Genomic DNA, 24,097 nt, shown 5'->3' on the forward strand with positions numbered 1-24,097 from the left:
ATTGATTTAAGCCTAGAAATTTTAAGGATGAAGAAAAGAAAATAAATCTTCCAAAGTACCCCCTCACCCCATGGTGTGCTGGTAAATGTTTAACAACTGGCTCTCAAAAAAAAAAAATAAAGCATGCATGTAAGTTTATTTTAAATTTTGCTGGAATAAAGGATGTGGAGCACACAATATAAAATAATAAAAAATACATAATACTCTTTATTGTAAATTCCATATAGCTGATTGATTCTCACAAAACACTTTCATTGATTTTTGCCAGACTCTTGCATCTGTAACCAAAGTAGGATGGTGATTGATGAGCAAGTGTAGTTCCTGCAAGAACACTGGTTGATATATTGGTTTACATTAAGGAGCAAGACAAAAATGAAATAACGAAGACGTATGTTGGAACTTCACTCCATCAATGACGGGAGTGACTTCTCTGCTAAACTGACTGACAGTTTTTGAATACTGGAAGAATAGTTCCTCAGTGCTTTGTGCTATTCACAATGTAATGGCTATGGAGACAACATGATTTAAAGTTTAATCTGTACTATTAACATTTCTTCTATCACTTTCTTAAGTCTAGACAGTCAACGAAACAATAAATCAAGCCCTAATTTGTAGTTTTTGATGATTTCTGCGATGTAAATATTTCCATCATGGTCAATGTCAAGCTACCAATGTGACGACACTACCCATAGAGTTGGGAAGAGTACATAGTATTTCTACCACAGACACAATAGACACAAAGAGCACAGATAATAGTAAATGTAATAAAATAAGTAGGATGTGATGAGTTTTTATTACATTATCTTTGTTTCTAATCGAATGTATTTAATTGTAAATCTATAGAACTTGATTTTTAATAATGGCTGTGTTTAACAACTAGCTCATGAAAATTCTCAAATTTAACAATTGTCGTTTGTGAGCCATTGTGAGCCTTTGTGAGCCAGTGCCGGTACACCACTGCCCTGACCCCCATTTAGACTGCTGCTTTTGAGTCTATTCCACCATTGGATCCAAGAGTAAGGAGGGATACAAGATAGAGATAGAGAGAACAGGCTACTCCTCCCTACTTAAAGTAGGGTCTGTTGCTCTGCTATTTATTGCCAGTCTGCAAGGGGATCAGTACAGAAACTGAAAGTAAGCACTTACAAATTTTTCTAGCAATTTGACAGAGAGATTTTTAGGTCTATTGAGTCTCGTAATTAAAAACTGTGGCTTGTATTTTGAAGGCCTTTTTGTCATTTCCCTTTTGTAGTAATTCATTTTTATTATACATTACAAAAGTATTGGTCCATGACAGATTTGGGAGGAACAACAAAAACAGCAAACCCCACAGATAACTTGAGATGCACTGGTCTTTTCTGTGAGGCCAGGGTCAGAAGGGAGAGAGCGGTGCAGAAGAGTGTGAACTGGACAACCGTGATATTGATCATTCAGCCATTAGGGCTAACCACTTGTAGCTGTATCCTAGTTTGCTTTTCTGACATGGGAGCAGGAAGGCCACAAGCCTGGAAATAATTGGGGAGAAATGAGAACTGGATTCTCGTAGTAGTAAAACAAATCTAGAGGATGTGAGTGACAGACAGGATGTTGAAAAGAACTGCTCCCTGGAAAAGTCTCTGCCATTGCTAAGTATTCGTTTGCTTAGGAAAATAGTTGCAGAAAATCATAATTGGTGACATGTTGCTCAAATACAACCAGAGAGAGTCTCTTCTCCATTCGTCTTTCCTTCCCCCAGCCTGAAAATTGCCTCATCGGTTTGCTCCATCATCTTGGTTCTTTTTTGCTCTAAGTACTTGTTTGCATCATAAAACCATAGCATCTCAGAGCTACTCAGGACCTTGGAAGTCAAGAGTCCAAGATGTAGGTATCTATCCATTCTCTGACACTCCACTCCTCTGCAATCCAGCCAATCTTTCTGATACAGGGTTACTTAATCCCTAGTCAAATATCTCCAGAGTCAGGAAGCTGATTGTTTCCTGGAGCAATCTATTCCACTGAGGAATAGCTTGGAAGAGTTAGAAAGTTCATCCTTTTGTCACTCAAAAGATATCTCCTCATAAACTCCATGCATTGGTTCCAGATCTACCCTCATCTTCCATATGCAAGATCTCTAAATATTAGAAGACAACATTCACATCTCCCTAATTCTTCTCTTGTATAGACTGAATATTGCTACTTCTTTTCACTGTCCTTCCACTGACCCTGTTTGAAGATTCTTCACCATCCTGCTCACTCTCCTCAAGATGCACTCTATGCTACAGACACACAATGTCTCAGAGAGCATGCCCTCCTCTTCTCACAAGAGCCCCTACTCCTGAGTTGACTGGAACAGGGATCTCATATCTCTTTGCTCACAGTTTCAGCAGCTAGAAGTTGAAGGATACTGTGAGGAAGTTAATTAAAGAAGCAGTGAGGGTGAAACCTACCAAATAGGAGGCAAAAGGAAGCAAATGCTGAAAAGTACACGTTGTGCATGGGTAACTGAAACATTTATTGAACATCTACTACGTAACAATTAAGGGGCAAGGTAGGCATCTGAGGCAGAGGGTGGTGATTGAGAGCTGATAAGTGTATTTATAAGATGACAAAGACTTGCTTTCTACCCTCCAAGGAGCTCATTGTTAGTCAAGGAAACCATTTTACTCTGAAACCCATCCTGAAGGTGCTAATGAGACTAACCCCTGTTCTGACACAGACTGTTCTCAGACATCAGAATTTGTAGAGTAACCTCTGCTCCATTTTTACTCATTTGGTAATTATATTACTGCTTAAGTCCATCAATGAGCTACAAATTAAGAGATTCTGTCTGCACTGGTTCTCCCATTCTCACCTTAAAGGTTTATTTACCATCACCCATACCCATTAGGATTGTAAAAAAAAAAAAAAAATCAAAAGGTAGTTTTTAAAAATCAGTAAAAATATTTGGAAACATTAAGAACCACAAGTGCCATGGATCATTTTGCCGGATCATTAAACATCTCTTAGCCAGGTGTATATGTGGGCAGGCTCTATAACAAGGTTTCCTTTCAAGAAGAATAACTAAACAAAACCTTGCCAGTAACTTCATTCCTACCAAAGTGAATTGGAAAACTCCTTGGACCTGACACAGGCAAATAAGGGGGAGAAAGAGATGATGCTGCATCTCTGTTCTTTTTGCCATATTAACAAATGTTAAAGGACAGCATTGTCTGAATTGGAAAGAGAGACTTGATAATGTATGTGTGCATGTGTATGTGTGTGCGTAGTATCAGGGAGCTTGTGGAAGGTCAGTGATTGCAAGGCATCCAGTGGTTCTGAGTCCCTCTGCCTCTCAGAGCAGGACCTCAGCCCGGCTTCATATCTGATCTCCACAGCAGCCACTAGGACTGACCATACCAGACATGTTCAGCTTCTGTGTCGCTCTACACGCTCGTGATTCCTTGATCCACTGGGCTCCTCTGATTTGGCTCCCTCAAGAGACCGTTGTTCATCAGGGGAACTTGGGGCCACTGCACAGGTTTAATTAGACATCACATCTTTCTCTCTTTCTGATATGATATTTCTTCTTGCAGAGGAGCACTTCCCATTTGATGGCACACAAGCCTGCATCCCAGATCCCTTGGGGATGTTACCCTACAGGGACTGCTTCACTTCTATTTGGCAGCTCAGCTAGAGGCTTAGGGCTTGCCACCTTCCTGCTAGTTCCTCCTCTACTTTTCCACTAGCTGAGTATTGATTCTCTCCCTCCCATTCTTGTCTCTCCATACCAGCTTACCACAATTTACTTGAGGCTGTCACTAAGCTGGCCAACACGGCTTCATTCATGAAAATCAATTGCACCATTTAGCCACGTTCATACATTCAACAGTCTCCTCTTAATTTGAAAACTGATTATAAAATATAATACAATAGCCACAAATCGCTCACACTATCCCTAACACTGCCCCAATTCTTAGAGTTATGTGTAAGGCCCACCAGCAAGTGTACCTATTATAGCATTATCCCTGATAAAAGCCTCATAACCTAATGGCTCAGACAGGAAGTATCACGGCACAGTAGACTTAGAAAAGTGAGCCCCAGAATATCTCCTCCCAAATAATAAGAAACAAACTCTCTAAAGCATCTCAAGTTATGGTAACTTTATAGAGAGTTTTTATCTTGTCTTACTCCATCTATCACCAGCTTACCTGTACTAATTCCCTAGTCAAAACTAAGGCGTGGGGAAGGCCCCTTCTGAGTACACTTACTCAATCGGCAGATAATGTCACTGTTAAAGGTGGCATCTCAATCCGTCTCTGTGAGCAATGGGAACTGTACAAAGCTCTGGGGTGAGGTGGGACTGGCTGTCCTGTTAATCTTTTAGCAAGAACCACCTGGTCTGTAGCTGGGTGAAAAGTGTTATTATAGTAAGCTTTGCTTTCTTCAGCTTCCCTATGGCATTTGATCTCTAAACGAAAAGAGCAAGGCATGAAAGCAGATTGCTTGTAGCTAAGAGCAAGATAGGATGGAAAGAATCAAGGGCCCTTTCTTGACCCTCCCCAACTCGTTGTCCACCCCTGCCCTCACTGCCCCACTAACACCAAAGAAAACAAAACATAACTAGCTGTGATTCTTTCAAGATGTCGGTGACTACTACTGTGGTGACTGGTTATTTGCACAACTTGGCAGACATACTTGTCATTGTTTAAATACCTTCTCACTGGTCTAAAAGCAAGTTAATGAGTAGCTGAAAATGCCACCTTGGGCATGGAGAAGAGGGAGCACATTATAATGAAAATTGTTGGCCAGAACATTGGAGATTTAATTTATAATTTTAGCTACATGCTTTTGGCGACCAAAATTGACTTGTAACCTAATGATACTAAACACTATTAATAATATTACCCTAAATGGGTAACTGCTTTACAGTTTATCACGCATCTTTTTTTTTTTTTGCTGAGGAAGATTAGCCCTGAGCTAACATCTGTCCCAATGTTCCTCCACTTTATATGTGGGTTGCCACCACAGCATGGCTGACAAGTGGTGTAGTTCTGTGCTGCGGATCAGAACCAGTGAACCTCAGCCATCAAAGCAGAGTGTGCAGAACTTAGCAACTATGCCATGGGCCAGCCCTATATGTAGCTTTATATCTATTATCACATGTGTTTCATTCAACAAGTTATGAAGTGGGCAGGTCAGGAAATATTTTATCATTATTTTTTTAGATGAGGAATATGAGGCTAAGAGGAGCTGAGTGACTTTGTTCAAGGCCACAATACTAGAAAGTGGCAGAGACAGAACTGAGACTCAATTTGACTCTGTAGATGAAATGCCCTTCCTTCCCTTTATGTCTCAAGCTTCAGTAGCCTAAGGGTAGGAGGGTATCCTGTTCACTCATCAGATGGGATATACCTCCTGTTGTGGATGACATAGAGCCCCCTTATACTGAGGTCACACGTTTGAGCGACTGATATCCCAAGAGAGAAGGTTAGAGGGAGTCACTACAAGATATTGCCTGAGAATTCCAGGAGTGGGTTACTTAGTGGGAACCAATCTGCAACATAAGTGCCAAAGGTCTGACTGGTGAGTTTCCAACGAGTGCAGAGGAAGTAGGTTGGGTTGTTCAAACTATAGAATACATTTTGGAAAAATTGCCATAGTCTATTCCTGGACTTGTTACCAGCAGGGCAGTATAAATAGATATATTACTATAGCCACATGTATTTTGAGCTCTGAATAGGACTCAACAACTTTCCCATTAAAAAACCCCAGGACATTTCATTCTCCTACAAACTTTCTACTCACTCTTCAGCAGGCAATGTAATTTGTTCTAAAGCATGAAAATTTTGCAAATGCCACCCATGATAAAAGGCCCATAATAAAATACCTCTATTGGTTTTACCCTTTGCACCAAACCAACCCATTAATGAATTTATTAACACATGTGACTAACCACCCACATTAATGAAGGTTCGACTTGACAGTTTAGAAGAACAGTCAAGCCACTGAAATCCCCTTCACCTCTCCTATGTGCACTAGCTTGTTAAGAGTAGGAATATAAGGTTATACTTGATCCACTAAAAAAAAATGAATAAAAATCATTGGCTTAAAAAACTATTTCCTAACTGCTATTTTTTTGGAGTTGTTGTTCTTTGCCTCAAGATTGTAAAGTAAGCGTAGGGAGGGAAAATTGGGTGCAGAGACTCATGGGGCCCACAGCTGTGAAGTCTTAATGGCTTCACTCCAGTACTGCTGGAAGAGTCGACTGGCAGGGAGGAGCAGACAGCTGTTTTCCCTCACAACATCTGGAGATGACAGAGAAGAATGGCAAAAGGGACCTGCCTAGGCCTGGATTTCACCTTCACCCTCAGCCAAGGAACAAGTGGCAAGTTTTCTCTTTTCAGTCTCCACATTGACATGGAAAGACTGAAAGTTTCTTGAGGGCAAATATTTCCACAAGAAACATTTGTTGGGTAAGAAATAGCCATTTGGTTTTAATATTGGTTCAAGTCCTAAGCCTAAAACGTGTTTCACGAAATCTCCTCCTCAGCCCACCACCGATCAGCTGAAGCCCCTCTTATTCCCATGTAGCAAGAAGGAATGTTTCTATCTTCTACAGTCTATCTCCACTTTGCTCATCCAAAGAAATAGGCTTTCACAGTATGTATGATCAGTTTGCCCTGTGTTTGTGTTTGGCAGAGCTGGAGACAAGATTATCTTTTTGCCTGACTCACAGTTATAAAGACATCAGGCCCACCAGAATGTTCTGGCTGTACCCACAGAATACTGCAAGCTGGAGGAAGAACAGGTCCAGGGAGGACAAAGGGTGAGGGAGGAATAACACAGATGTCTCTGAAATAGATGTTTCTTGCTTGGAGTTGTTTCGTGGGGGTACATTTCAATTGTGTTTCCAAGAGCAAATGTGCGTGTGCATGCAAGGTGTGCGGACAAGCGTGTGTGTGTGTGTCTCTGTGTGGGTGAGAGTTGGGACTTGGCAGAGAGGGGGCAGTTGCTTAAGATGCTTAGTCATCATGTCTTGGCCAGGGACACCTGGCCAGGGCTTGCAAAGCTTCTCAGGGATCAGCCCCAGCCAAAGCACTAGGAGTAGCCAGCTTCCCAAACAGCTTACAATAAGAGCTTTAACAAGGCCCATAACTAGGAACAATGCCGATGGCAGCCTGGCAACAAGACAGCCAGCTTATTGCACCAGGTCCATCACAGATGATCTATCTTTGGAAAGGAGTCTGATCATGGGTGTTCAGTGCAAAAGCGTCTTATAACTCATGGGCTAAACTCAATCTTTCCAGAAAAGATGTGCCAAACCAGGGATGCTGAGAAAGCCAAAGAGCTTCCAGAGACTTTGGAATAATAATAATAGTCTTCTGGTTATCATAAATATTTGTAGAGCTTAACAGTTTACAAAGCACTTTCACACTCATTATCACATTTGATTTTCACAATAACTCATTGAGGTAGGCAAGGATGATTAACCCCACTTTAGAGCTGGAGAAACTGAGGCTCAGAGAAACTAATCTATCACATGGATCACTGGGCCTTGGACCTCTTATACTCCCTAGAACACTTAGCTCACTGTGGGGTGGTTGAGTGGCTTCTTAGATGGTTGAAGTATTAAGGCTAAATGCCAGAAGTGCTCAATTAGAAGGTAGTAAGGGCTGCAAACAAATCACCTAGGAATCTTGTTCACTTGACCTTCTGGTTCAGTAGGTCTTGAGGTGGGGCCTGAGATTCTGCATTTCTAACAAGCTCCCAGATGATACAGATGCTACTGGTCCATGGACCCCACTTGGAGTGGCAAGGGGTAAAGGGATATGGCTGAAGCTTGGTTACCTGGTTTTAATTTCCTTTCATGGGCCTTAAACAAACAAAATAACAAGCCAGTTCTAATCAAAACCTGCAGGGTCTTTGAGCTTCCATAGGTCAGCGGTGGCAGCAGCATCAGTAGCAACAGATCAGTAGCTTCAATAGTAGATACCAGTTTTTGAGTGCTTACTAGGTGACAGGCACTAGCCAAATGCTTTGCATGGATCATTTTATTTAATCTCCATAACCCTATGAAACAGCCTGAGAGAGATGAAGTAACCCACCCAAAGGGAAACGCATTAGTCTTGGTTCTGAGAAGTGAAAGGAACAGGTTAAGCTGTAAGTGTGGGTAAGAAGACATCATGTAATAGTCATCTCAGTAACAATTAAATTCAGCAATCAGAAAGAAGGGACAGATCCTAAGAATCCAGTGTTAAATTTAGAAATAAGAATTCTAGAAAAAGACAGCACCTGGGGAACTTTGGGATGAAGAGTTTTAAAAGTGAATATAGCCCAGAAAGCCTGGAAACTACTCAAGACTTCTTATTAGCATCCTGGCGTACAAGTGTGCTGAGGGCCGAGTGCGGGGAGTCCTTGGGAAGAAGCCTGGCTTGCCAGATTGGAAAAGTCAAAGGAGCTAGAGTAGGGAAAATGAGATCTTTTTAAAGTGGAAATAGCTCAGGAGAAGAAAACAGGGAACCTGAAAGGCCAGAAGAAAACTCAAAAGATGTCCCCAAAAGACTCCAATAAGTATCTTGCCAGGGACTAAAGTCAAAAAATAAATATAATCCCAGATTGCTGGCACTAGAATGGCCTGCAAGAGTTGGGCATTCTCTTTATTTTACAAATGAAGAAACTGATTTCTAAAAAGAGGAAGGGGCTTGCCGTAGGACCCATGGGAGTTAGAAGCAAAGCCAGGAAAAGAAACTGAGTGTCCTCCACTTCATCCAGTGCATCAAAAGAAGGGAAGAAGCAAGCCAGGGAAGCCAGCCAATAGGACCACTTGCTGGTTATGGTGCAAAAGGTCTGTCCAGGGACAAAAGAGAGATAGAAGAGAGTCTGAAAATATTCTGAGCCTTGTTTTTCATTCCCAAGTTGTCTTTTAGAGGAAGGAATTTGGGAGTTCTAAATGAGATGGCGGTAAATGTACACGGTGTTCCAAGTCTAGTTGACTAAATGGATGTTGATGAATCACCAGGACCAGATGGCATCTACCCAGATTTTGGGTAAAATTGTGTAACAGCTGACCAAAGTGTATAGCCTGTTGTTCCAAATAGCTATTGTGCCATGAGCCTGGCAGATTGCCAATGAGTCTCCTCTCCATGAGCAGCATTTCAAAGGGAACCCAAGGAACTCCAGGCTGGTAGGATCACTGAACATGTTAGGCAAGTGTAACCTATTGGGAGAAGGCATCATTTTTCCTGTAAATTAAATTAACCACCATTTGTGTAGTGTTTTACAGTTTACAAAGCACTTAGAGTTAATCATGCCTAACTAATTGACTAGAATTCTTTGAGAGGATAAATGTGCATGTGGACAAAGGGAAACCAGTGGATGTAATCTATTTAGATTTTGAAAAGGCCCTTGACAAGGTCCCACACCAAACACTGTTTAAAAAAGTTAAGTCACCATGGAATTGCGGAGTAGTGTTTTGAAATGGATAGGGAAGTGGCTTATAGGCAGGAAAGCAAGAAGAGGGATAAGCAGGGAATTTTCTGGAGAAATACGAACAGTGGTATGTCACTGGGATCAGTTAAGATTTTGGCGAATCATCTGTGTAACTTTTAGATGACTAAAACCTTTTCCTGGTAGCAAAATGCAAAGCAGATCTCAGTCTTTTTATGATTGTATTGATGAGCAGAAAAAGAAGAATCCGAGTAGAGTCATTCAAAAAGTGGCCTTAGAAATCTTCCTGCCTGGCTCTGAATCCTGACTTTGCCCTTGTGACTGCATGACCTTAAGCAGATTATCTCTTCCAGCATCAGTTTTCTTATCTGTAAAGTGGGAATAATAATAACCCTTAGTTCACAGTGGTGTTGATATAAGACAGTGCATGTAAAGTTCTGGCACGGTGCTTAGAGCACGGTAAGTGTCAAATAAACATTAGCTTCTATTATTATTGTTTTTTCTGGGAAAGATTTGCCCTGAGCTAACATCTGTTGCCAATATTCCTTTCTTTATTTTTCCCTCCCCAAAGCAGCAGTACATAGTTGTATATTCTACTTGTAGGTCCTTCTAGTTCTTCTACGTGAGCCACCCCCACAGCATGGCTACTGACAGATAAGCCTGGGAACCAAACCTGGGCTGCTGAAGTAGAGCGCACTGAACTTTAACTACTAGGTCATCGGGGCTGGCTCTATTATTTTTACTTATTATGTTTATTCAACATTATTCTTATAGGATGCCAGGCTCTGAGTGATCATGTTACACCCTAGGAATGGAACTTGGGAGCCACTGCAGATTATTTTTTGAAAGCACTGGCAGAATTAATTTTAGTAATTCAGAGGACAGAGATAACTGTGGACTGAGATGGTTGTGAAAGATTTCCTGGAGGGAAACTAACAATTACGGAGCACCTAGCATGTGCTAGATACCAGATTAGATGCTTTACAAACTTTTCCCCTTTATTTAATCCTGCGATAGTCCTATGGAGTTGGGGGTAATTATCTTCATTTGATGTATGAAGGAATGGAGACTTAGACAGGAGGCTAAGAGACTTGTCCTAGGCTCATAAGTAATAGAGCCAAATTTCAAAAACAAGTTTGCTCTATGTCTAAACCTATTTTTTTGACTGCATCATACTTAAAATGCACACTGAGGGATTGGTATAAATTAGGAAGGAAGAAAAGAAGAGTATCTATATAGAAATAAACTAGGACGAAGAATAGTACATTTTTGGGGCTCATGGGTCATGAGTATGGCTGTTCTTGCCAAGGTAGAGAGTTTCTGTGTGGCTAGTGGTGGGAAACGAAGCTGGAAGGGTAGTTTAGGCTAGACCAGAAGGCCCTCAGAACTCTTAAGAAGTCTGAGCTTTATCCTCCAGGCAATGGGGACAGAATGAAGGCAGCTGAGCTAGGGAGAGGTATGAGATGTTTTAGAAAGATTAACCTGGCAGCTGTGCAAGATGAATTTAGCGGAATCTTCTGCCTGGGTCCCTGATTCTTTGTTCTCTAACCTGCTAGCCTAAGGCTCTCAATACTCCTGCCTTATCCTAGAAGCCTGGAGAACACTTAAGATACGATTGCAATACTATATGCAGGAAAGTGGAAGGGAAGAGAAAGAAAGTAGTGACAGAAGCAGAAAAAATTACAAAGAAAAAATTTACAGGGATTTGGAGCCCAAATGCATATGAAGGGCAAGGGAGAAGAAAGAGTCAAATATGACTTTAGTTTTAAGCCTCAGTGACTGGAACAATGGGAGTGGAATTAGAAAAATAAAGTATTAAGGGAGGAGCCAGTGTGGGATGGTCCATTGATAATTTTGATTTATGACACGTTGAGTCATGGGTAACTGTGGAAAGCCAGGTAGAAATGACTCATAAGCAGCTATAGATGTGGGATGGTAGCTCAGGAAAGCAGTCAAGACTAGAGGGAACTTTATGTTATACCCATAGTGATATAATAGCTAAAGAATGTTCATTACAGTATTATCCACAATAGCCAAGAGGTGGAAACAACCTAAATGTCCATCGAAGAATGAATGGATAAAGATATCATGGTCTATACATACAATGGAATACTATTCAGCCTTTAAAAAGAAGGAAATCCTGCCATATACTATGTCATGGCTGAAACTGGAGAATATTATGTTAAGTGAAATAAGCCAGACACAGGACAAATACTACATGATCCCACTTATATGACGTAGCTAAAGTAGCCAAACTCATAGAAGCAGAAAGCAAAATGGTGGTGCCAGGGATTGAGAGAGGGGGAAAAGGAGAGTTGCTGTTTAATAGGCATAGAGTTTCAGTCATATGGAATGAAAAATTTCTGGAGATCTGCTGTATAGTGATGTGCATATAATTAACTATATTGTACTGTACACTTAAAAGTTTGGTATAAGGGCAGATTTCACATTTGATGTTTTTCACCACAATAAAAAAGAAGTTAAAGAAATCATAAAAACAATAATTGAAAGAGTGAGAGTGGATAAGATCTGTGTGTTCTCTGGAAAAGAGAGAAAAGATAGAGGATTAAGAAGAGATCTCTGGATAATACCCAGTTTTGGGGTAGGATTAGGAAGAACCAGTGAAGGAAAGAGTCTGAAAGAGAATTAGGAGCATGTAGGGTCTCAGAGGCCACGGGTGATAGGGATTCAAGGAGAAGGCTGCACTGCAGAGGGAAGAGGATGACACTGGAAGTCTCAAGATCCAGGTTAGATTTCTAGTTCTTCCATTTAGGTAAATCTCATTTCTTCTCTGAGCCCCAGTTTTCTAATATGTTCATTGCGGCATTATACACAATAGCCAAGACTTGGAGGCAACCTAGGTGCCCATCAAGGGACGAATGGATAAAGAAGATGTGGTATTTATACATGATGGACTACTACTCAGCCATAAGAAATGACGAAATCCGGCCATTTGTGACAACATGGATGGACCTTGAGGATATTATGCTGAGTGAAATAAGTCAGAGGGAGAAAGTCAAATACCATATGATCTCACTCATAAGTAGAAGATAAAAACGACAAAAAAAACCACACATAGCATTAGAGATTGGACTGGTGGTTACCATTGGGGAAGGGGGGAGGGGGGGAGGGCAAAAGGGGTGATTAGGGTCACATGTGAGGGGATGCACTATAATTAGTGTTCGGGTGGTGAACATGATGTAATGTATACAGAATTTGAAATATGATGTACATCCGAAAAAAGAAAAATTAAAAAAAAATATGTAAAATGGAAACAAGAACACTTATCCATTTGAAAGTACTTTGTAAACTGTGATAATCAATACAAATATGAGGGGGTATTTTGTTGATGTTTTGCCTTCTTGGTCCCAGCAGCTGTGTATTATTACTTTTTCTATTGCTATTGTTTTTTGTTTCTGCTGAGGAAGGTTTGCCCTGAGCTAACATCTGTTACCAATCTTCCTCTACTTTGTATGTAAGCTGCCACCACAGCATGGCCACTGACGAGTGGTGTAGGTCCACACCCAGGAACCAAACATGGACCGCTGAAGCAGAATGCACCAAACTTAACCACTAGGCCACTGGGGCTGGCCCTCTATTGCTGTTGTTTCTATGTAGCTCTGCAGTTATGTGTCATAACCTATCTATCTTAGACTACTTATGAGAAGACAGAAGAAACATGACGCTCTAAGAAGAGAGAGTCAGCTACGTCTCTTCCTTTGAAAGTTATCCCAACATTGGTTTTCACTAGACTCCCAAGATTACATTTCTTTTTATAACTGAGAAGAGCCAAGGAAATCTCCAATGGGAAAAAGAGTCAACTCATTAGGTCAGTTCATTTTAGACAATGAAAAATAGAAGTAACCCTTTTAATATACCTAGGTCTAGAGATTTAAAAAAAGGCTACCTGAAAACTTCATTTTTCTGGAGTATAGTCTTCCCTTGAAGAACTGATGGTATGGTGTGTTGCAGGGATTTTAGGTGGGTTATGGAGAGCAGATTCAATTGGTTTTTCATTCCCAAGCATCACCACCTTAGCTCAGATTTGAGCCAGCACGAATCAGTTACCTGCAAGGAAGCGGAGCTGATTCTTCACTTTCATCATTCCATCTCCAGAGCCTCCGATACACTCGTCTTCATCATCGCCACAGTCTCCACTTTCAAGCCCTTCCTCATCAAGGTTTTTATCCAGAACTCTGCCTTTGGGCACAGACATGGTTCTCAGCAGCTGAAAGAAAACAACCAGGAATGCAGCAGCTCTTCATATTTCTCAGATAGGTCTAAAACAGTGTGGTATTAACAGGAGGCATTAAAAAATGTTGAATGAATTACACAGAAGCTTTTAGAAATCATTTTCAAATTTAAATAGGTGTAAACTGCTTATAGTCTTTAGATTTTCATACTTCTGGACCTTCCCATAGCATTTGATATGATTCTCCACTCCTTCACTCTACTTACACCACACAGTAGCCAGAGTGTAGACAGATAGTCCCCGACTTACAATGGTTGGACTTAGGATTTTTCGATGTTACAATGGTATAAAAGTGATACACATTCAGTGGAAACTGTGCTTTGAATTCTGGTCTTTTCCTGGGCTAGTGATATGTGGTGTGATCCTCTCTTGTGATGCTGGGCACCAGCAGTGAGTCGCAGTTCCCAGTCAGCCAGGCAATCATTAAGGGTAAACGACCGATTCACTGACCACCGTTCTGGACCCAGACAACCATTCTGCTTGTCACTTTCAGTACAGTATTCAATCAATTATATGAGATATTCAACCCTTTATTATAAAATAGGCTTTGTGTTAGACGATTTTGCCCAACTGTAGGCTAATGTCATTGTTTTGAGCAGGTTTAAGGTAGGCTGGGCTAAGCTAGGATGTTCCAAAGGTTAGATGTATTACATGCATTTTCGACTTAGGATATTTTATCAGGATGTAACCCCATCGTGAGTTGAGGAAGATCTGTATTGCATCAGATCTTTTCATACCATGGTATTTAAGTTTCTGGAAGCCTCCATGGTAGGAGAACTCACTGATGAGGAACTTAAGACATAAGAGGCAAAGCATATTTATAGGCTGAGGGGACACCAAGATCAGAAAAGACCCTTATGGAAGCTCCCATAACTACATTTACATTCACTAAATTAAAACTACAAATGCTTCCCACCAAATGAAGGGAATAGTAGTGGCATTTTATAAACATTTTAAATGAATACTTACAGTTAATTGCCATGTACCATGCCTTGATCCCTAGAAAAACTTAAAATATCTCCCTCTTCCACAATTTCAATAAGATGCTTTGAAATTCATTTTGCTTTATTGTAGATAACATGCCAACCAAGGGGCATGTTTGTTTTGCTCCTCAGTGTCTGGGTTTTGGGTCACATAGTCAACATCTTTCTAATTTTATGGTGACTCCCACCTCCCACAAGTCTCTCTACTGACCCAGAGGCCCAGTTTACAGCATGAGTGGTCTTTGAGGGCAGTTCTCAGACTCCATTTGACTTTTCCTTATCATCTCTCTCCAAGGCTGTATTCCAGTATCCTCTATTCCTGCTCTAGCTTCTGCCTCACCACCCATTTTTAGTCCTATATCTCAGTCCCGCCTCCTATTTTTAATAATCGCAACAAAAGGTGTTGGATATACAGAAAATGAGATCTTTTGCAATTGCAGAATAGGTATGGAGAATAAAAAATGCTGCATACACAGGCACACCCTGGTTTCTGTGGTTTCCATAGTCTGTGTTCATTGTCACTGCAAACTATCCTTTTATGTTCTCTACCTGTGATTTAGTTGCTAACCCAACATCTACTTGGAACAAGTTACATACCATAGAGAAATGTGACTCTGCAGGGTTTTGTTTCAAGCAAAGAAAGAAAAGTTCCAAAGAGTTCTTTCCTGACCAACAACCTTTAAACCACCCACCATCTCACACTCCAACATCATCTCTACTCTGCCACTCTAACGCATCCACTCTCTAACCATCCTCTCTCCTCTACCACTCCTCCTACACACCTAATGGCTATACATCTAAATGTATAATATAGACACATAGGCTGGGATAAGCTAGGGCAGTGGTTCTCAAACTTTTTGGTCTCAGAACCACTTTATATTCTTACTGGGAATCCCAGACAACTTTTGTTTATATAAGTTATATCTATCGACATTTACCATCTTAGAAATTATAACTGAGAAGTTTTAAAAATATTTATTTAATAACTAATTTAAACAAAGAATAAACCTATTATATGTTAACATAAATAACATTTTTTAATGAAAAATAAATATATCTTCCCTGACATAAAACAGGTAGAAAGAAGGGTGGCATTGTTTTACATTTTTGCAAATCTCTTTAATGTCCAGCTTAACGTAATAGCTAGATTAATATATTTGCTTCTCCATTCAATCTGTTGTGATACGATGCTTTGATTGAAACATTTGTAGAAAATCCAGTCTCTCACAGATATGTAGTGGGAAAAGACAAGTATTTTAGTAGTCTTTCAGATAATTGTGGATATTTTTCATTCATGCTACATAAAAACTCAAGTGGGAAAGATTATTTGCCATATGGAATATGAAACTGTACAAATGAAGTTTTCATGTTCTGCTACATTAAAGTCCATTGGTATATTTTGAACTTTGAATGGGCCTTTTGCTCATTTTGTATCATCACGTATGGAACATCCAGAAAATATTGGTTCACTGAGCTGTGCAGGTTTTCCAAATGTTGACAACTTTCATTATATAATATTAAAAAAATCACATTCATTAACATCACCTCTAATCTCATTAGAAAAGTCCTTAAGTATTGGGAAGTTCTCAAGCTCATGGTGGTAGACACAAGTTTTCCAAAATTTTAATTTTCTCTTGAAAGTTCATATTTTATCATTGACAACAAATACTGTCAGTGGTTCCTTTAACTCAAAGACTCTGTTTGTTTTTTCGAACAAATGTCTAGCAAATACTCAAGTCTGTATAACCATAGTTTGTCAGTCATTATTTCAAATAAAATTGGTGTTGCACGAAAAAAGAGGCTAGTTTAGCTCATAGCTTAAATAATCTCACAAGTACTTTTCCTTGAGACACACGTCAACCCAGTTGCCAGCAGAAATACCTTAAATGTACTTCACATTTCATAATACAGAATATTTTTAAAAAGTATACTCAAGGGTTAAGGCTTAATAAATTATTCATTTTTATTGCTTTGGAAATGACATTCTTAAGTGAAACTGCCTTTCATTTTCCTGCAAGTGTATGCCACTGAAGCATACAACGTCTACTAGTACAGATTAGCGCCACTGCCTTGATTCATACCATGGAGCCAACAGTTTACTCACCATTGCTTTTGCACCATCAGTGCAAATATCAACACAGTGAAAAAGGCAAACAACATCTTAGTATTGTCGTGTAAGTAATTTTGGCCTTATGGCTTCCTGGGTTTCATGGATTACCAGGGTCCATAAACCATTCTTTGAGTACTGCTAATTTAGACTATTATGTCACTTCAGTTTGACCCAAATACCCTAATCTCCTTTACCATTATTTCTTATGGGAAAATTGCTTTTGACATAGCATTTTTAGGTTAATTTTCAAAATACATCCTTCACATATGTCACAGACTACCTGAATTAGAATTATTCACATAAAGGCGATCTGTGGTTAGGCATAGATTAGTGAACTTGTTATTTCTCAAGCACATCTCACATCTGTGCTTTTCATTAATCCCTTCAGTAAACATTAATTGAGCACCAAATAGGAGCTGTTTTCATTTCTGTCTATTGAAAGCACTGCATCCTTTCCTGACAAGCTCAAATGTCACTTCTTTGATAAATCTTCCTGGCTACCACGGATGGTCATTATAGTTCTCCCTTTACCCTCTTCCACCACTGTTCCCTTTATCTGTATCTCCTATAGAGCACTTTATGTATGCAACCTGGTATTACTTATTTGTACACGTGACTTTGCTCCACCATCAGGCTGTGAGCTGCCCAAAGGCTGTGTCTTATCTATCTTTGAACCCCATAGCATTTAAGGCAGTGTCTGGACATAGTAGGCACTCAATAAATGTGTTATTGAACTGAAGCAAAATGAAGTATGTGGTATCTTTAATTCTTTAAAAGCTGCTTCCACAACCTAAGGAAAAAGGGAAAGCCAAACCACAGATTAATTACAGAAGAACTTGTGAATGAATAGCTAAACCCTTTTGGGCGACCCTGGCTGAGACTTGTAGTTAATCTCTGAGAGGCCATTTTCCAATCTTGTGTACAATGCCCCCAGTATTCTCTGGTAGTTCAGTTTTTTTTTTTAAGTGCAATTAAAAAAAAAAGCTTTAAAACTTTGGCAGTGAGATTACTTTCTTTAGTTCTTAAATTACTCCCATTTTGGAGACAACTTTAGCATTGAAGAAGGATTATAGTATACTTTCAAACCATTTTACACCGACATCTGCCGATGAGCCTAACCCTTACACATTAACAAAGCAAATCCAAACCTAGAAAGCTATTGTTAATGCAAAAGTTTTAAAGAAGAGTCTGAAGCTCCAGAGTGCTGAAAGAAGGGTAATGTGTCAGAGACAAGGAACTAACTGCCAGCGAGGACTGTGGATTTAGCACAGCTCGGAATTTGGCACAGAAATGAAATCAGCTAACTGCAATGCACGATATTGACCATTTTGTTCCCTCTCTCTCTTTACAGTGTCTTCCAGACGGAACACTCACTTTTTAAAAAGAAAGTTATGAGGGCCTTGCACACAAAATCAGGTAACTTAAGGTGTCTAATGCCGTTGATTAACTGTTTACCGTTTTCAAAGGACTCTATCCTGTTAGTTTTTTTTTTTAAAGATTTTATTTTTCTCCTTTTTCTCCCCAAAACCCCCAGTACATAGTTGTATATTCTTCATCGTGGGTCCCTCTAGTTGTGGCATGTGGGACGCCGCCCCAGCGTGGCTTGACGAGCAGTGCCATGTCTGCGCCCAGGACTGGAACCAACGAAACACTGGGCTGCCTGCAGTGGAGCACGCGAACTTAACCACTCGGCCACGGGGCCAGCCCCTATCCTGTTAGGTTTTTAAAAGCCAAGGTTTAGAATAATGATTATCAATGTAAACTATCTTATTAAAACACAAGTTGATTATTTTACTCCATTACTCCCACAACCATTCTATAAACCTGACATTTCTGCCATGCATTGCTTGGCATGCCTTAGGGGCAAGCGCACAGTGCCTTTCACAGCCTGGCTCTTTCTACAGCTACCACCCGCCTTGCGACTCTGTTTGAGCCACAGGAGACTGTCACAGTTGCTTAAATATCCAATCAATTTTTATTTTATAATCTAATATTTAAATTACATAAGTATCAATATAATATAGAAAGGTGAAAGGAAAGAAAAGTAAGGAAAAAATAACCAATTTCCAAACTCTAATAAACAATATTTGTGTTTTCAAAGGTATGCTTTTTTTTAATGCCTGTATTTTTACATAGTTGAGCTTGGATTTTAGAATCAGACTGACTTGGGTTCAAATCCTGGCTTTTCCCTTTATTAATTTTTTTCCCACTTATTAACTCTGCTGCTTAATCTCCATAAACCTCAATGTCCTCATCTGTAAAATGAGGAAAATAACGGCTGCCTCATAGAATTGTTATAATGAATTAATGGGATAAATGTAATGCTTTGCATGTGATAAAATACCTAGCACAGAAACCTTAAAGGATCTACTGAAATTTACTTAACCATTCTCCTAATATTGAGTATTTACATTGCTTCTAGTTCTTTTGCTTCTATAAATAAAGATGGAGTATCAGGATCATTCACATAACTCTTTCCATATTTTGAATTATCTTCTGTTAGTGGGACTACTGAGTCAAAGTGTATGTACATATTTATACACCATGGGAGTCTCTAATTTCCATAAGAATCACCTAGGATGTTTGTTAAAAACTCAGGCTCCCAGGCCCCACCCACAGAGCTTCCGACTTAGCAGGTCTGTTGTGGAGCACAGATCTGCATTTTTTTTTTTTTAAGATTTTTTTATTTTTCCCTTTTTCTCCCAAAGCCCCCCCCCCCCCCCCCCCCCCCGCCCCGGTACATAGTTGTATATTCTTCGTTGTGGGTCCTTCTAGTTGTGGCATGTGGGACGCTGCCTCAGCGTGGTTTGATGAGCAGTGCCATGTCCGCGCCCAGGATTCCAACCAACGAAACACTGGGCCGCCTGCAGCGGAGCGCGCGAACTCAACCACTCGGCCACGGGGCCAGCCCCCAGATCTGCATTTTTAACTAGATCTCCCCCATATCTTACCGTGAGTGAACCAGAGACCACACTTTAAGAAAGGCTGCTCCAGTGTCGCTCCAATTTCCAGAAGCCTTCTGAAACCATCTTTGGACAAGAGTCACCTTAGCCCCATGTAACACACATAAATCCTTAGTACATGCTCTCCAAACCATTTTTTTAAAAAAGCAAATGCAATGTGATGATTTCATTTTCGCTTAGGTATGGACATCATGACCTTTTTGTCTTTGTAGTTAATGAAAATACCCTTATGTAAAGGTGATTGACTTCATTTGATTCGAAAGGGAAATATTTAAAGTTAGCCCTGGAACAGGTACTCAGGATTGTGTGATAAAAGGAAACAAAAAGCCCGGAATAATTACTTGAGAAAATTAGAACCACAGTGTAAGAGAAAAAAAGACTTTCTAGAATAGAGCAATTTCATGTTCTTAAAACCATAGCGAAGATAACAAAAGGCACTGCAGCATGGGACAATGTGATTTCGCCAAAGCTCTTTTCGTGCTTGGTTGACAGGAGAACAAAGATCAAAGGACATACTTGTTGTTCTTAGGAGGACCAAATATGCTGAAATTAGACCAGTGAGAGCAGCAACTCTCGATCTGTCTATATGGTATAAATAATGTGCCTCTGGGAATTATCTTGATTGCAAAGATAGGAACCTTATCAGCCACACACTGTGCTAGGGGTTAACATATGTTCTCTCACATAATCCTTGAATCCTCACTACCAATTTGTGTAACAGGGAAAACTGCCATCCCCATTTCCCACATCAAGGGAAGACACTGAGGCTCAGAGAGGGGACCTGACTTGACCAAGTCACCGAGTAAGTGACAGAAACCTCACTAAAAATAAAGTCCTCTGCTCCCAAGTCTAGTGCTCTTCAAGAAAAATGTGCTGTCTTGGGTAAAGACATCAACTAATGGGGTCTTCCTCTCACATTTTTGCCATCTTGACTGCCTTTACCTGAGAGAATTTCTAGTCCAATCTCATTTTCTCAGATGCTAGCCACGAACTTTACCTGGATGGGAAAGCCTTTTGTTATTGAGTGCGAGAGCCGAGATGGGGAGATTGTGACATTGGATGTCTCCTGCTTGTTTTCCCCAGCCTTGCCATCTACTGTGTCTTAAATAACCAAACTATCTCATCATAAACAGCTTTGTTTTGAAAAGCTTCAGACAGCTGGTTAGAAGAGAATGAAAAATTCCATTACTGCTGCTACATGGCTAAGAGTTTTCTTGACTTTAGGCTCTTTAGCATTTTAAAAATCAAAGAGAAGTAACAAAATAGATACTGCAAATATGAGGTTTGCTGCATATTTTGAGGATTTAGCTGGTTTTGTCTCTTTTGGCTACTTGCATACCTCTCTCTAGGCATTTTTTTAAATATCTGGAATCCAGGTTACATTTTAAAGCTATTAAGCTGGGCTTACAAAACTGATTTTGAACTATTTGGATGCTCAGCTTTATACAACCTGCAAGGAATGCTTTGGGGGCCCGGCTTTCCATGTCCACAGCAATGTAAACATCTGCTTGACTGTTTGTATTTGAGTAGCATAAGCTAATGGGAAACAAATGTGGTGACTCCAATGACTCCCAGTTTTTCTGGAATGCCATTATTATTTATACATTGTGCACATCCACAAGGCCTAGGGCACGTGACCTCTGTTTTGCGCGCACACTTTCTTTGAACGAATCCACCAAACCACAGCCACAACTAATTGGAAACAATTGCAATGCCACACATTTGAGATGAAGCCAGAATCCAAATGTATAGGGCTAGAATTAATGGCTATATATGCACTTCACACACTGAAGAGGCAATAAAGTATAGCAGTTAAGAGTGTAAGCTTTGGAATCTGACCAGCATGGATTTGAATCTCTGCTCAGCCTAGTTACTAGCTGTGTCACTTTGGGCAAGCCACTTAACTTCTCTGAACTTTAGTTTCCTCACTTGTGAAATGGAGGATTATACTATTCATTAACTTCACAGGGTTGTTGCAGAATTAAATTAAATAGCACCATTCACCTTTCACAGCCCTATGTGTCATTCTTTCATAGAACTTTCCACAGTTTGTAATTACTATATATTCCTGTGTTGCACCCCCACTAGACCAACAGAAGAGATAATAGTCCGTTTCCATTACCAGCGCGTAGCAGTGTTTAGTACAAAGCAAATGTTCAATAAATATTCATTAAATGGATGAATGAACAAATAAATAGAACAATGCACGTAAAGTGCTTAGCACATTCCTTGGCAAGGTAATAAGTTCTCGAACTTGTTGACTCTGCTGCTGAGGATAATATGATGATGATCTTGAAGGGGAAGAAGGGGAAGAGGAGGAAGAGAAGGAGAAGCAGTAGCAGCCACAGTAGCAGACATGCAGAGCTTATTACAAATGTCTTGTAAAGCAAAACAAATAATACTCCATGGACAAATACTGAGGCACCAGAAAGAAGGCTGGGTGGAATTTTCGTAAGAGTCTGAGGAAACCCTTCTGGATGTTCCCAATAAGATAAGTCTGCGCACTAAGGCTGCATGGAGAGATGCTTAGTAATGGAGAGCAAAGGGACCTGCTAGAGGCTGTGCTTCCATATGGTCTCAGTAAGAAGACCACCCACACCCAGTTACGCTGTGGTCTGGGCATTGCTTCCATGGCCGCCTCTTATCCTCAGCACACACTTTCTCTACCACTTCCAGCTTCCCCGATTCTTACTTTATGTTTGTTAACGTGGTGCTGAAACTTCTGAAAATAAGTCCTCCCCATTAAATAAATGTCTGGATAGTAAAACAAACCAGGATGTGAAAGAAGCAAACTCAGGATGAAATGAAAACTATTTCAGTGGGGCTCCCTCCCAGAAATGGTTCTCTGCTGTTTTAGGAAGCTGTCCACTGCCTTAAAATATAACATTTATAATAATATTACCAACGGCATAGAACTATATAGAGTTTTATCCTTTTCCAAGAGGAAGCATAGCATGGCAGTTAAAAGCTCATATTCTAGAGTCAGAAAACTTGCATTCAAATCTAGATTCTATCATTTTCTAGCTTTGTTACTATAAACAAGTTATTCTTTAACGTCTCTGTGTTTTATGCTTCTTATCTATAAAATGGACATAATACCAGTACCTATCTCCCACAGTGCATTACTGTGGGGATTAAATGCCGAAATCCATGTAAAGCACTGAGCTTAGTATCTCACAAACAGTAAGTGCTCACACAATAATATATTAATATTATCTATTAAAAACTATATATTAATAAAATCTGAATCTCTGAAGGGAATGAACTGTGAATTTTTGGTACCAGTTAAAACTTAGTTATGGCCCCGGTAGGGCTCATTCTGTAGAACACCGTAGGCCCTCCATAAATCTTAGATATTGTTTCATTACTATCAGCATTTCATTATTTTTTATTTTTATTTTTTTGAGGAAGATTAGCCCTGAGCTAACTACTGCCAATCCTCCTCTTTTTGCTGAGGAAGACTGGCCCTGAGCTAACATCCGTGCCCATCTTCCTCCACTTTATACGTGGGACACCTACCACAGCATGGCTTGCCAAGCAGTGCCATGTCCACACCCAGGATCCGAACTGGTGAACCTCGGGCTGCCGAGAAGCGGAACATGCGAACTTAACCGCTGCACCACCAGGCCAGCCCCTCATTATTTTTATAATTAAAAGTACTTCCATATCTCTTTTCTCAGTTGATCCATTCAGGACCCCTGTGAGGTAGCAGGGAGAGTATTATTAGCCTCATTTTACAAATAAGGAAATTGGGGCGGAGAGAGATGTGAGGGAATGTGCTCATTTTTAGCTTGAAAACTGTTTAAAGGTAGCTACTGCAAGGTTGTTAGGATTTGGAATGGAACCAAGGAGGAGGGCTTCTGTACTCCAGTATTGACTTGGAAAGGGCATGGCCCTGGGGCTAGCACAGTGCCTGACACATAGTAGGTGCTCAGGAAATGCTTGGTAACTGAAAGACTGAATGAATCAATGGGTTAGCAAAATAAATAAGCAATTTCCCTTATAACGGTCAGAATGGCTATAATTACCAAGGTAAAAAACAACAAATGTTGGAGAGGTTGTGGAGAAAATAGAATCCTCATACACTGCTGGTGGGAATGCAAACTGGTGCAGCCACTACGGAAAACAGTATGGAGATTTTTCAAAAAGTTAAAAATAGAAGTACCATATGATTGAGCTATCCTACTACTGGGTATTTATCCAAAGAACTTGAAATCAATGATCCAAAGAAGTTTAGGCACTCATATGTTCATTGCAGCATTATTCATAATAGCCAAGATGTGGAAGCAACCCAAGTGCCCTTCTGTGGATGAATGGATAAAGAAGATGTGGTATATATATACAATGGAATACTACTCAGCCATAAAAAAGACAAAATTGTCCC

At 40.1% G+C, this 24,097-nt stretch overlaps 1 protein-coding gene across 2 annotated transcripts in view; it reads right to left on the bottom strand.

Annotated features, from left to right (window-relative positions):
- Positions 1 to 24,097, bottom strand: part of GPC3 (glypican 3) — a 402,731-nt gene that overhangs the window by 38,567 nt on the left and 340,067 nt on the right. For both annotated transcript variants that reach the window (XM_070606588.1, XM_070606589.1), the window contains one exon: positions 13,474 to 13,633. In XM_070606588.1, the coding sequence (XP_070462689.1) occupies positions 13,474 to 13,633 (160 nt within the window). The remainder of the gene's footprint in view (positions 1 to 13,473; positions 13,634 to 24,097) is intronic.

This window comes from Equus przewalskii, chromosome X (assembly GCF_037783145.1).
Source record: "Equus przewalskii isolate Varuska chromosome X, EquPr2, whole genome shotgun sequence".
NCBI lineage: Eukaryota > Metazoa > Chordata > Mammalia > Perissodactyla > Equidae > Equus > Equus przewalskii.